General features: G+C 41.7%; 1 protein-coding gene across 2 annotated transcripts in view; it reads right to left on the bottom strand.

The window, feature by feature from the left end:
• Positions 1-532: 532 nt before the first annotated feature.
• BAIAP2L2 (BAR/IMD domain containing adaptor protein 2 like 2) overlaps positions 533-14,343 on the bottom strand; it is a 218,081-nt gene continuing 204,270 nt past the window's right edge. For both annotated transcript variants that reach the window (XM_077452380.1, XM_077452381.1), the window contains 4 exons: positions 13,476-13,532; positions 11,520-11,655; positions 7,443-7,480; positions 533-931 (listed from right to left, as the gene is read on the bottom strand). In XM_077452380.1, coding sequence (XP_077308506.1) covers positions 856-931; positions 7,443-7,480; positions 11,520-11,655; positions 13,476-13,532 — 307 coding nt within the window. In that variant the 3' untranslated portion in view covers positions 533-855. The remainder of the gene's footprint in view (positions 932-7,442; positions 7,481-11,519; positions 11,656-13,475; positions 13,533-14,343) is intronic.

Raw genomic sequence — 14,343 nt, 5'->3', positions numbered from 1 at the left:
CCATGATGTTGTCATGGAGGAGTGGAAGAGGACTGCAGTGGCAACCTGTGAAGCTCTGGTGAACTCCATGCCAAAGAAGGTTTAGACAGTGCTGGCAAATAATTGTGACACTTTGGGCCCAATTTGGACATTTTCACTTATAGGTGTACTCATTTTTGTTGCCAGTGGTTTAGACATTAATGGCTATGTGTTAAGGTATTTTGAGGGGACAGAAAGTTCATTCTGTTTTATAAGTGGTACACTCACTACTTTACATTGTAGTAAAGTGTAATTACTTCAGTGTTGTCATATGAAAAGATATAACAAAATATTTATAAAAAAGTGAGGGGTTTAGTACTCACTTTTGTGAAATACTGTGTATATATATAATTATTATTATTATATATAATTATATATAATTTATTTTACTAAACTAACAAAAAAACAAAAAAGCAATGTTACAAACTAATTATCAGTGTTAGTGTTTTCAGATTGAACTATTACAGAGATCAAAATTATTCAGAAAAATGAAAGTACTGGACAGGGGTCTGAAAAGATTTCCAAGCCACAGTATATTTTCTGCTGACACCAACATAAAAGAGAAGTGTTGATGACGTCACTCATATTAAAGCAACACTGACATTAAGCTTCATAGAGAATATTTACAAATCAATGGGTTAGTTCAAACAAATTTACAATATGTGCAATATCTGCTATGTAGTCAGTGAATCCAGAACTTTCTAGCTTTAGATATTTTAACATGTCATCACAATGGCTCTGTTCAAGACAGTAGACTTGACGTCCTCACATGAACCTACTGGTTTTCATACAATGCAGGAATGACTCACAGTGCAAGCTGTGGTCACATCTTAGATCTCATCGAATGATAGGAGCAGAGCGATCATTGGTTACTGTAGGACGAAGCTTAACAGTTGCAAATGGATTTGTTCCCCTAAAAAAATAGGACAATGAAAATGTCATGTTATTATTGTTGTCAATTTAAGATGTTATTATTTTCATTAGGACTTATGGAAGTTTGTTCATCTGAAAACAGTGATGTGAGATCTCCCCATCTGATTTCCCATCTCTGCCCCATTTAAGTCATTATGAAGTGTCACTTTTCCTACTCCATTCTGTACAAGTAAAAATAGGCAAACAGGCAAATCATAGCAATTATTGGAAATCCATGTACCAGAGATACCTCACCAGAGTACCAAAAAAGACATACAAATTCAAAGGAGAGTCAAGCTGCATCCGTCTTCCAAATACTAAAATTTCTTATAGGCAGACTGGTCCTTCAAATTTCATGGTAAGAGCCTAGAGTTCCCAAAGATTTTCCATGCTACAGTTGACATCATCATTACAATCTACTGTTCAGGTACACATGCAGCCTACACCAAAAGCCAAAGTGCTCAATCTGTGCAACTACTAGGGATGAGCTTCGTGTTCGAGTCGAACATACGTTCGACTCGAACATCGACTGTTCGCCCGTTCGGCGACTTCCGAACGTTATGGGCCGTTTGCGCCAAATTCGTGTGGCGTCATCGCAGTGCATTGCTGGCTCTTGATTGGCCAAGCATGCACTGTGACCCCGCATGCTTGGCCAATCACAGCGCCAGCAGCGAGGAGAGCCATGATTGGCCACAGGCAGGATGCCTGTGGCCAATCATAGCTCAGGCTGTGTAGTACACGCCCCACACTATATAAGGCCGCCAGCGCGGGGGCCTAGTGTAGTGTGTTGGTGTCTGAAGCAGTTAGTGGGTGTTCTGTGTACCTTCAACACAGTACACACGATCGTTATCGGCCGATTTTCGATCTTGCTCTTCTGTAGTGGTTGTTGTCTGCTTGCCCTGACCGCAGTATACACCGCTATATTCACCTCACCTATATAGCTAGTGATCTATCTTTTATAATAGAGCTTGCAGTCAGTAGTGTTAGGAGCTTGTGCGTGCTGTCTGCGTGCTCTGTACCCAGTACACACCGCTATATCCACCTACATTGCTCTTCTCTATTTGAGCCCACTTGCCATCTGCAGGAGTTATTGGAAGTTGTGTGTGCAGCACAGTATACATCTGAATATACCCCTTTATCTCTGGTGTTCTATAAAAAAGGCATCTGCAGGAGTTAGTGGGTTTTTTGTGCCAGCACAATATACACCTGTATCTACCCTTTATTGCTGTTCTCTAATAGAGGCATCTGCAGGGCTTAGTGGATGTTGTGTGACTCAATTACAGTATACCCCTTTATCTCTGGTGTTCTATAATAAAGGCATCTGCAGGAGTTAGTGGGTGTTGTGTGACTCCAGCACAATATACACCTGTATCTACCGTTTATTGCTGTTCTCTAATAGAGCCATCTGCAGGGCTTAGGGGGTGTTGTGTCACTCCATTACACTGCTGTTTTACCCAACTCCCTTCAGGCCATTACCATGTCTGGAAGGACAGCAAGGAGAGGCAGACAGGCGCGAGCCGATAAAAGAGGGCAAGCAGGCTCTGTGTCTAGAGGCAACAGTGCTGGTCATCAGCACGTGGCCATGGGACACGCTTGTCCTTTTCGGCAGCTGGACATGTTGAACGGCAACATTCCAACGACTTGGTAGAGTGGATGACCAAGCCCTCTTCATCCTCCTCATCCTCTCTCACCCAGTCTCAGGGTACTAGCAAAGCAGCTGCCAACGAATTGTCTTCCCTCCTCTCAATGTCATCATCAGTGACTCCATCCCTAGACCCACCACGTCCTCCTGAGGAGTCTCCTGAACTCTTTGAGCACAGTGTTGGGTACATGCTCCAGGAGGATGCCCAGTGTTTTGTAGGCTCTGATGATGACACTCAGCTAGAGGAAGGCAGTAGCGTGAGCGCAGAGAGAGGGGATGCTCAAGAAGGACAACAATCTGGCAGTCATGTTCCACAAGCTGCAGCATACTGCCAGGTTTGCTACAGTGATGAAGAGGGAGGGGATGATGAGGGCACTGACTCCACGTGGGTGCCTGGTAGGAGAGAGGAGGAGGAGGAGGAGGAGGAGGAGGAGGCACATGTCCAACGAGGCAGGATGCCCTCCGGGGGCCAGCTTAGGGGCAGCACACCGACTGAATCACACCGCAGAGCTCCGCCTGTGCAGGGCACTGCCTCTGCGCGTTATTCTAAAAGTTCTTTGGTGTGGGCCTTTTTTGAGACGAGTGCATCAGATCGCACCGCTGCTATTTGCAACATATGTCTCAAGCGTATCTCGCGTGGCCAAAACATCAGCCGCTTGGGCACCACATGCTTAACCAGACATATGTTGACCTGCCATGCAGCTCGTTGGCAAGCGTACCTCAAAGACCCACACCAAAGAACAAAGCGGACCCCCACCTTGCTTCTCATCAGCTGGCATCTCCAACCCCACTAGACCTTCAGTCCTCTCTGAAACCTGCTCTGAGAGGAATGAAGGTGTAGAATTAGGTGTGTCACAGCCAAGTGCTTTCCGGGCACTCTGCTAGCAGTACACCCACGTCCGATAATAGCAGGCAAAAGTCCCTGCCCCAGCTGCTGGACCGGCGAAAGAAGTTCACTCCCAGCCATCCACATGCCCAGCGGTTGAATGCTAGCTTGGCTAAATTGCTAGCACTTCAACTGCTGCCTTTTCAGTTGGTAGACTCGGTCCCCTTCCGTGAGTTTGTACAATGTGCGGTTCCTCAGTGGCAGGTCCCCAAACGCCACTTTTTCTCACGGAAGGCGATTCCGGCTCTCTACCGGCATGTGGAAGGCAATGTCCTTGCCTCGCTGGACAGGGCGGTCAGCGGTAAGGTGCATATTACCGCTCACTCATGGTCCAGCAGGCATGGACAGGGACGTTACCTGTCTTTCACGGCCCATTGGGTCACTCTTCTGGCAGCTGGGAAGGATGCAGGACAAGGTGCAGTAGTGTTGGAGGTTGTTCCGCCACCACGCCTCCAAAATGCTTCTATTGGTTGTGACACACCTCTCTCCTCCACGGCCTCTTCCAGTGCTCTGTCCTCAGAACCAGCGGTGCTCCGTAGGCGTTCCAGGGGCTATGCAAGTACGCAGGCAAAACTATGCCATGCCGTGCTTGCGCTGGTTTGTTTGGGGGACAGGAGCCACACTGGGGCGGATGTTTTGTCAGCTCTGCAGGGGCAGGCCGAGAGGTGGTTGACGCCACGCCAGCTTAAGCCAGGAATGGTGGTTTGTGACAATGGCACCAACCTCCTCTCCGCCCCCGACAGGGACAACTGACCCATGTGCCCTGTGTAGCTCACGTCCTTAACCTGGTGGTGCAGCAGTTCTTGGGCAGGTACCCCGGCTTACAGGATGTCCTGAAGCAGGCCAGGAAAGTCTGTGTGCATTTCCGCCGATCATTTAATGCCTGTGCTTGGCTGGCTGAGCTCCAAAAAGAGTTGAACCTGCCCAAGAACCGCCTTATATGTGACATGCCCACCAGGTGGAACTCAACGTTGGCCATGCTGCAGCGGCTGCACACGCAGCAGAGGGCCATCAATGAGTACCTGTGCGACTACGGCACCAGGACAGGGTCAGGGGAGCTCGGTTTTTTCTCACCACGCCAGTGGGGCATTATCAGGGATGCATGCACTGTCCTGTCACCGTTTGAGGAGGCCACAAGGATGGTGAGCAGTGACAGTGCATGCATCGGTGACACTGTACCTCTTGTCCACCTCTTGGAGCATACGCTGCGTGGAATAATGGACAGGGCACTTGAGGCAGAACAGAGGCAGGAAGAGGAGGACTTATTTGCCTCTCGAGGCCCCCTTTATCCAGACAGTGTTCCTGCTGTGCCACCCATCACACAGGAAGAGGATGAGGAGGAGGAAGAGGAGGAGGAGGATGATTGTGTCAGCATGGAGGTGGAGGCTGGCACTCAGCATCAGCAGCAGCAGTCTTGTAGGGATGATTTACAGTCCCAAGAAACACGTGGACTTGTACGTGGCTGGGAGGAGGTAGCTGCGAATCATGTTGTCCTTAGTGACCCAGAGGACTCCGGACCGAATGCCTCAGCTAACCTACGCTGCATGGCCTCCCTGATCCTGCAAAGCCTGCAGAAGGATCCTCGTATTCTTCGGATCAAGGAGAGGGACCATTACTGGCTGGCCACTCTCCTTGATCCACGGTACAAGGGTAAGGTTGCCGACCTTATCTTGCCATCGCAGAGGGAGCAGAGGATGAGGCATCTCCAGGAGGCCTTGCAGAAAGGTCTGTGCAACGCGTTCCCAGAGACTGGGAGGTTACAAACTCCTGGTCCTGGACAACGTGTTGCTGAGGCATCGGTCAGAAGGAGCGGTGGAGAAGGTGGCCGTCTGACTGATGCTTTCAGACAATTTTTTAGTCTGCAGCCCCAAGGTATGATCGGTTCCAGCAACCATCGCCAGCGTCTGATTTACATGGTGCAGGAATTCCTAGGGGCACCGTCAGACTTGGACACCTTTCCCACCGAAAATCCTCTGGCTTACTGGGTCTTGAGGATGGATCACTGGCCAGAGCTTGCACAGTATGCAATTGAGCTACTGGCCTGTCCTGCATCCAGCGTTCTTTCGGAACGCACCTTCAGTGCTGCTGGTGGCTTTGTTATCGATCACAGGGTGCACCTGTCCACCGAATCAGTTGATCGACTGATCTTCATCAGAGTCTTGGATCACCCACAGCTACCAAGCACCTGAAGCTGATGTAACCAAATAATTTTTTTTGAAATATCACATCCCTTCAAGACTGCCTATGCTGAGTGACTGTCCTGTTATGTTGATTGTCTATCCTCTTCCTCCTCCGCTGATATGTTGGAAGAACATTTCTGGCTCTGGGTGATGCCATCAGCTCAATTTTTCTGCCCCTGTTTAACAGGGGCGTTTAATTAAAATTTTTTATGCAATGCTTTGCAGCAGGGCTAATTCCTGCAATAAAACTAGAGTATATGGAAGAGGTTGCAGTGTGGTGGCACCAGCACCAGTGCCTAAGGCCCAATTTTTCTGCCCCTGTTTAACAGGGACTAGTAATTACAATTCTTGATATAATATTTCACAGGAGGGCCCGTTCCTGTGCCCACCCAGAGTAACTGTGAGGACTTCTAGTGTTGTGGCACCAGCACCACAACCACCAAAAGGTCAATTTTTCTACCACTGTTCAACAATGGCATGTAATTACAATTCTTGATATAATCGTTCACAGCAGGGCGCTCCAGCGCCCACCAAGAGTCACTTTGAGGGCTTACAATGTTGTGGCAAAACCAACACCTTGTTCCGCCATTTCTGCAGAGCATATAGGGCAGGCCCCTACTTTCAAACATCCAACTTACAAACATCTCCTACTTGCAAACGGAAGGAGACAACAGCAAGTGAGATGAAAAAAGATGTACGACAAAACAAATTATACAGGGGTGATAACCCTTCCCTATGTTTTCCAAAAAGCTTAAAAATTGTTTTTTTGACTGGAGCTACACTTTAAAAATGTACCAGTTGAAAATTACAAACAGATTCAACTTAACACAACAAACCTACACAGTCCCTGTCTTGTTTGCACCACCTGTATACTGCTGTTCTGAGTATAGAGGGCCTGGGGGCCACACACATTTCCTTTTTTTAATATGAGTACAGGGTTCCCCTTAATATGCGTACAAGACCCAAATAGGCTGGTAATGGGCAGGGAGGGCTGCCCATGCCATTTTTCTCAATGATTTTCAACCATATTGCAGGAACCATATATAACATTAAAACCGCAAGCAGTTTTAAATGGTGTTATTTCCGTTTAATGTCATTTTGTGCAGGGATTGTTCTAAACACGGGAAATACGTGGCACTTCACAGGCATACTACAGACACCCCCCAGGCACCATATTTAAAGGAATATTTCACTTTTTTTTTTTACTTTAATCGTCATTAAAATCAGTGCTCCCGCCAAAATGGCCATTTTTAAAAACATTTTAGGCATTGACCCATGTCCCCTGGGGCAGGAGCCAGGTCCCCAAACCCTTTTTAGGACAGTATCTTGCATATTAGCCGTTAAAATTAGCACTTTTAATTTCGAACGTTCGAGTCCCATAGACTTCAATGGGGTTCTAAAGTTCGTTCGAATTTGGGGTCCGTTCGAAAGTTCTGGTGCGAACCGAATCGGGGGGTGTTCGGCTCATCCCTAGCAACTACCACTACGATTGTTTGGGTATTGGATATCCAGTAGTCCTGTTGGGTGTAAAAACAACTTAAACAAGTCTAGGTCTGTTCCTTTTTGAGCAGATTTCCCTCTTAAAGGGAAGTCTTAAATTTTTTCTTAAATAAGGCAAGCTCAATGTACATATTATTAGCATTTTTGTTTATATGAGCTTAATAAACTTTGATTCTATGTAAAAAATAAAACTAAGTTAAAAGTTGAGATTGTTACTATCATAAAGCAAGGAAAAACGAATACATCTTGATTAACTGGAAAGGGTTCAATCACATTAATATGGGAAGATGATATTGACTCCTACCTAGGGAAGAGGTTCTCGCGCAATCCTCCTGGACCCTTCTGTAAACACAAAATGGGTAAATAAATAAAAAGAAAAAAATGAAAATATAAAAAAACGCATGCAAATAATAATAAAATGCAGGATTGTACCACAAACCTATCAATACTCTTCTGTTGGCAAAAAAAAAGTACATTGCTTTTATATGGTTCTTAGGTGGAAAGTAGGAAAAGCTAATCTCACTGTCAGACAAAATGACTGACATGATTGGAAGTTTAGATTCTATCCAGTCTGGTTAGACAATATCGTGTAATTTAATAGGTTAGGCCAGCATGCACAGAACTGAGTTGATATGCTAAAGAAGTTGACAATCTTCACTCAGAAAATTGTGTGTGAATATTCACTTCAATTTTCCAAACATTTAAAAAACATCTTTACATTATTCGGATTCAAGGTGAACAGGAATTCGCTACAACTCATCCTTAATGTATCAATGCTTAAAGTAAACCTGTCAAATGTGGGGACTGACATTGTTTTCCAGTTTCAAAAATGCAGGTTAACTGGCTGTGATGCTGACCAATGGGCTTCAATAAGCCTAGATTCACTGAAAAGAAGCATGCAGATCAGTAAATATCAAATAAAAGTCAGATGTATTTATCTGCATAGTTGTTCTAGATAACTAAATCAAATAAGCAAGAGGCAAGAGCAAGAAGGTCAGCATGAAAGCCAGGGAACTGGCATTTTCTGAAGGCGAGGTCAGAAATATCAGTCAGCAAACATATATTAGTCAGCGGACATATAATATTAATTGTCCCTGCATATGTACGTCTTGTATAACTACATTTGTATGAGGCCTTCCATTAAAAACAAAACACAGCACAGCTTACACTCACACTCTGCAGTGAGTTTTTCCACACACTGTGGTCTGGTTTAGTGGTGTGCAATCTGTTAGTCCTAAAATGTGGGGTCCGAAAATCTGTTTTAGGGATCCAATACTAGTAAGCCTGCTATTCAACAGAAGCTACCACAGCTGCTCATTTTTTGGAATCAGATCAATAACCTGTTTGGTGTTTGGAGGCATAACATTGCGTCATGATTTGAGAGGTTTAGAACAAATGCTACAAATCTTCTTGCCTCAGGTTGCTTGGACAATACGGCCCAATTTACAGATGTCCCTTGCACATCCCTAACCTTCCCTGCTTCCACAGTGTGGGGATCCCCCATGCAGGGATTGACAGTAGGAACACTGATCATACTGTTTAACAGTCAGAGCTGTCATTCTGCATCCACCAGAAGGTTGGCTCTGGGGTCATGGTCGTGAGGATGGAGCTAAAGGGACCCTGCTGGGGAAAGAGGAGTAAAAGCTACATGTAAAGCTGAAAGGGTTATTCTTTGCCAGTGTAGATAGAACTGTATTGTCGATGGTTTATCAGGATTTGACTATAAAGGAAATGTCTTCACCATATAAACATTTGATCCATGGATATTACAACTACCTTGTGGGCCGGAGGATAAACGATAGCTCATAAGCTCCTCGCAACATTGTTTTTTCATTCTCAACTTAAATCTATATGGGCCCCTTCAAACCATAAAATGCATAAAAAGTTTCCAGAAAGATTATTTGTAACTTTACACAAAGATTTCAGCAGGGAAAGTTGATACGTATAGTGGTAATATTATGTACCACTCAAGATTAAAGCTGAATATACACTAGTAGATTTTCAAACAAGCATTCTTAAGAATATTCATATGAACATTTGTAAGATATTTCTTTGTACATTCGATGTCTGGATGAATGTTTTTTTAAAGTACTTCAAAATATTGATTTTATAAAACAGGTCCAATCTCAATGTACAGTGCCATATCCTATATATTCTAGACACACGGACATACATGGAATAATCTTATTATTATCTTATGAGAACTACTTAGAAATGTTGTTTGCTTTTAACATTTCATTTTGTATCGAATATAATATATTGAACGAAAACCATATACACCATTAGAAATTTGTTCATTCAAGAAAGAATTTCCATCCTGTTCCTTCGAATTTTCATACTACTGTGGTTGAAAATGAATGCCGCTTTGTCTCCACTAATGATTAGAAGATTGAACAAACATTCTTCTACACAATTCTACTAGTTTAATTTCTGAAGCCAGAATCCTAACTAGGTCTGGTTCAAGTGATCATATTACCCCTATCCTGGAGTCCTTGCACTGGCTACCAGTCAGGTTTCGTATAGACTTTATGATCCTCTTGCTCACCTACAAGGTTCTTCTTGGCTTGGCACCCCATTATCTCTTAGAACTTTTTTCAACTTACCCCCCCCCCCCCCAACCTCTACTCCTCAAATTCTGGTTTACTGTGTGTCCCCCCTACTCACCTACACTCAATGGAGGACAGAACCTTCTCCTGCTATGCTTCCAAAACTCTGAAATTCACTTTCAAAGAGTCGTCTTCTCTAAACTCATTCAGATCCAATCTAAAAACTATTTTATTTTATTCAAGCTTTCACTTGAAAAAGCTTGTGTTATGTTATGTATCCTGTGTATTTCTTGGATGTTTTCCTTGTAAAGCACTTTGAGAAGCTACCTTTAAAGGCACTATATAAAATAAAGTTTATTATTATTAGTTTATAGCCAGCTTAAGGCTAGGTTCACAGATCTAGAGATGGGATATGTGCACAAAATTCCACAGAGAAATGTGCTACACTTTAGCAAATGCATATGGGTGGCAGTAATTCTTAATGGAGCCCCCGTGCATCAAAAACGGTGGTGTGTTTCCACGGACGCTAAACTACATGGTGCAATTTGGCATACTGCAATTAAAAAAAGGGTCGGGGACCTTCTCCCCATGTTTCTTCAGGTAGGGCAACCCACTGAAATGAAAGGGCTGCCTACATGTAAAATGCAGACCCACACAGATCTGAATAGAGCCCAAGACTGCACAGTTATCACTTGTGCTCTTTTTGTAAAAAAAAGTACATTGTCAGGAGAGAATCCTTATCTTATGTGGAAACGAGTTAAATTTCTGTTTTGAGCAATGAACAAAACAAAATCAGTTTTGGACCAATTTATTTTTTTATGGTTAAAAAGTCTTATATGTTTTATATCTTTATTATTATTAATATAAAAAGCTTTATATTAAAAATCTGTAATACAAATTGTACCAATGACCCTGATTTTGCAGAGCATTCTGGATTTTTTAAAGAGAATTAGAGGGCTGAAGTAAATATTTTCTGTGACTGTATCTGCTTCATATGGCTCTATATGAATAGAGAATGGAGGGAGAGTTACTCAGTTGTGTGTAATTTAAGCTGCAGCTATTTAGCTTTGTAAACAGGTTTTTGTTCAGCAAATAAATATGTAAATACAGTATGTCAACATGTGCCTATAACTCCAACCAGTTGCTGGAAATGGTCAATATGAACTGTACAGCGCAATATTATTGTTTTAAAACTAATCATAGTAAAGCCAATATATACCAAAATACAATTAGGGAGGTTTACTAAAGAAGTTGGAGAATCCACAATAAACAAACAGTGCATACAGTATTCACTTCAGTTATTCAATCACAAGGGTAGGTATTTAAAGTGAACAGGAATTTGTTTTTCACACGACCGGATAATTAAAGTGAATATTAACATGATTTTTTGAAATCTGAGCATCTTTAGTAAATCGTCCTCTTTATATTTAATTTAAACTACTGTATATTGTGAGAACAAATGAAATGAAGCTATTTGTATACTAGAGATTATTTGCAGATTTGTGTTTGGTTAAATAAGGGAAATCATATGTGGTTGTGGAACTAGTAAATTGTAATTGTAATTGTAATTGTTTGAACTAAAGTGTATAAAATATTCTGACTATTTTTTGTGGGTTACAGTACATGAGTACTCTTTGTGATATTTTATTGAAAGGTCCACCTGCTTCTGCCAAATGGTATGATTGAAAATTACAGATAACATATCATTACCATTGTGTGGTTTAGTTAAACTGTGACTCTCAACAATTTTGTTTTAGTACAATAATATGCTGCTATAGGCAAAACAAAGTAGACAAAGTCAACTGTCAGGGTATTTTATTGGCACCGTTTGTTACCTTTATGCTGTTGTTGTTGGGTGGTGGAGGGGCTGCATTTGCCACATTTCCTTTTTGGCGGTTTATATTGGCAGGTTGCCGGATATTTTCATCCAGGAGATCGTTAGCACTATGAGCACTGCGCAATGGTGGGGACCTATTTGGAGGGAAGAACATTTAGAACACTTTTTAACTGATTTAAATTAATAAAAGGACTGATAGAACCTTAAGGTAATTCAACTACAGTACCTGTGCAAACCCACAGATGCTTTCCCTTTTTTTTTAAGCTTGTTGCTATTGGAAATGCCAACACTTTCTTATTTGATCAAGAATGAAGACATCATTTATATAAAGAACATATCTAGCTAAGAAGCTGTGGACATCAATACATACAAGTAATTAACACTGTCAACTGTGTAACCCTCAAATACCAGTGATGCCTTGCACCTTTAGAAGGGCTCCCTTCTGGTATTTTATTTGAAAATGCAGTTTAAGTATATACAAATGTATACATAGGAAATAAAATGTAAAAATAAATAAAAAAATTGTCAGAAAAAAGACCAAGTGATACATTGGGTCTGCCCAATTTTTTGTTTATATATGTTTTTATTTTTTTTCATCTATAGACCTATGTTTTCATGCATGTTTGAACAAACTTACTGTTGACTGACTCACTACCTCTGCGTCTACTCCAAGCATCAATCACTCATTCTGTAAAGTAATACTTTCTAGGTTTAGTTTTGAACTTTCCTCCCATTAGTTTAGGTCATGTCACGTGTTCTTGATTTTAGCGATTTATTGGAAATACCGCATGCCAGAACCTTATTCTCATCCTTAATGTACTTAAAGGTTTCAGTCATGTCTACCCTTTCCCTTCTTTCCTCCAGACTGTATATATCACATTCCTGAGGTCTCTCTTGATATGCTTTATCCCCCAAACCTTTCACCAATTTTTTTGCCTGCCTTGGACTCCTTCTAGCTTATCAATATATTTTGTAAGTGAGGTCTCCAAAAGTAGACATTGCATTTTTAATGGGTTCTAACTAAATATCTATATAGGGGAATCAGAGCCCCCTTCCTCTGATTGTGCTCCCTCTAGTGTAGTGGTTCAACTCCTGTCCTCAGGACCCACTAACAGGCCAGGTTTGCAAGATAACCGAAATACATGACAGGTGATATAATTTGCTGAGTGTTTGCAGTATTCTAGTCTGCATCTCCACAAGGCAATACTTAAAATCTGGCCTGTTAGTGAGTCCTGAGGGCATGAGTTGAGAATCACTGCTCTAGTGACAACCAAAGATCTATATAGGGGAATCAGCTGTTGGTGTCACCGCAGCTTCCTGTACAGCATCCTTTTTTCCCTTCCACTAGCTATGATCTGCCTGCATTGCACAGAGAAGCAAAGAAACATAATGATGATGTCACTGGCTCTAAAAAAGGTATAAAATGAAAATGTAAAGGTTTTACTTTATAATTTCATGAGCAAATAGATGAAGTGGGAAAGGAAAAACCAAGGACGAGAAAATATTAGCAGATTACTCTTCTGCTCTTGTTTTATTGTAACTTATTTAGAATAAAAAGTCAGTTTGCTACATTTTTATTACCCTCATATTGTGTGTGTCTTTGTCTGCTGCCCCTCTGTATCACTCTGGAAACACAGCTTATGTGTGGATATGAAAAGCTTACATTGCATCATACTCAAATGACATGAAGAGGAGGAGTCAGCACACAAAAGAATACAAATACAAATGTACATTTCTGTGATAATATTTACTATAATAAGATTGGAATTACCTGCCTGGAATGTTGTTTATGTTTTATTGTGTATATAATTATTTTAGATATTTTGAAAGTAGGTAATAGATTAATTTACACAGAATAAAAGAACACAATATGACCCTTTAAAAACGGCTGTAGCACGAGAAGCATAGACTAGATCCTTCACCCCGCTCTATAAATAAAAAATTGCATTCTTGCCTTGAATCTTGGCTTGCATCCACTGATTTTACGTAAGCCTCGGGGAACCAGCCAGTCCTATGTAGACAACAAAGAAGGAACAATTGAGGATTCTTTTCCATCTATCAGCTATTCTTTCCAACTCTTTAGTTATATTTTAGAGTTACAGAGTACTTTCCACCCAGGCCAAAATGCCTGTGTGTTTTCAGTGACTTTCAGCTTTCGAGAGGATTCATTATATCTTTAATAAATGGCCAGACATAATTAAACGTTCCTGTGAATGTGCCTGGATTAAGAAGTTAAATAGTCTGTAACTGCTGCAATTTTAAACCAGGTTTATAAAACGGAACCCATGGAAATTGTTGACTTTTCCAACATATTTAAACAGGCAACCATTAGCTCTTTAATCAAGCAATGCCTACAGGTTAAGGTTTTATACTTGAATAAACAACCAAGAAAAATTTGCCTTTTCAATCATTTATTCACAAAATTCAACAAAAATATAAATAGCCGTAATTCTGTACTGTGAAAAAAGTAGGTGAACCCTTAGCCTCGAAGTTAGAATTGCCCTCTTTATTAGCAGAAATTACTTCTTGAAGGTATTTTGTATAACTACCCTCCAGTCTCATTTTAACCACTCCTTCATGCAAAATTCCTTCAGTTTTTTCTCTGGGTTCCCTGCACGAACTCCCAGTTTTCAATCTCCCACAACATTTCAATGGTGTGCTTCAGCTCATTATCGTGTTGAGATATTCATTTTCATAAAACATTTTGGACATATGGCCTTACATTTAAAGTGCACTTTGATATAATGCAGAGTTCATAGTTGACTCTAACACTTTAAGCTGTCCAGGCCCTGAAGCAGCATCACAGATGGTATGAGGCTCTT

Source organism: Lithobates pipiens, unplaced genomic scaffold (genome assembly GCF_037356315.1).
Source record: "Lithobates pipiens isolate NorthernLeopardFrog02 unplaced genomic scaffold, aLitPip1_a1.2 Scaffold_23, whole genome shotgun sequence".
Classification (NCBI taxonomy): domain Eukaryota; kingdom Metazoa; phylum Chordata; class Amphibia; order Anura; family Ranidae; genus Lithobates; species Lithobates pipiens.
Note: the sequence above shows the minus strand (reverse complement) of the source record. Positions and strands in the feature narration are given on the sequence as shown.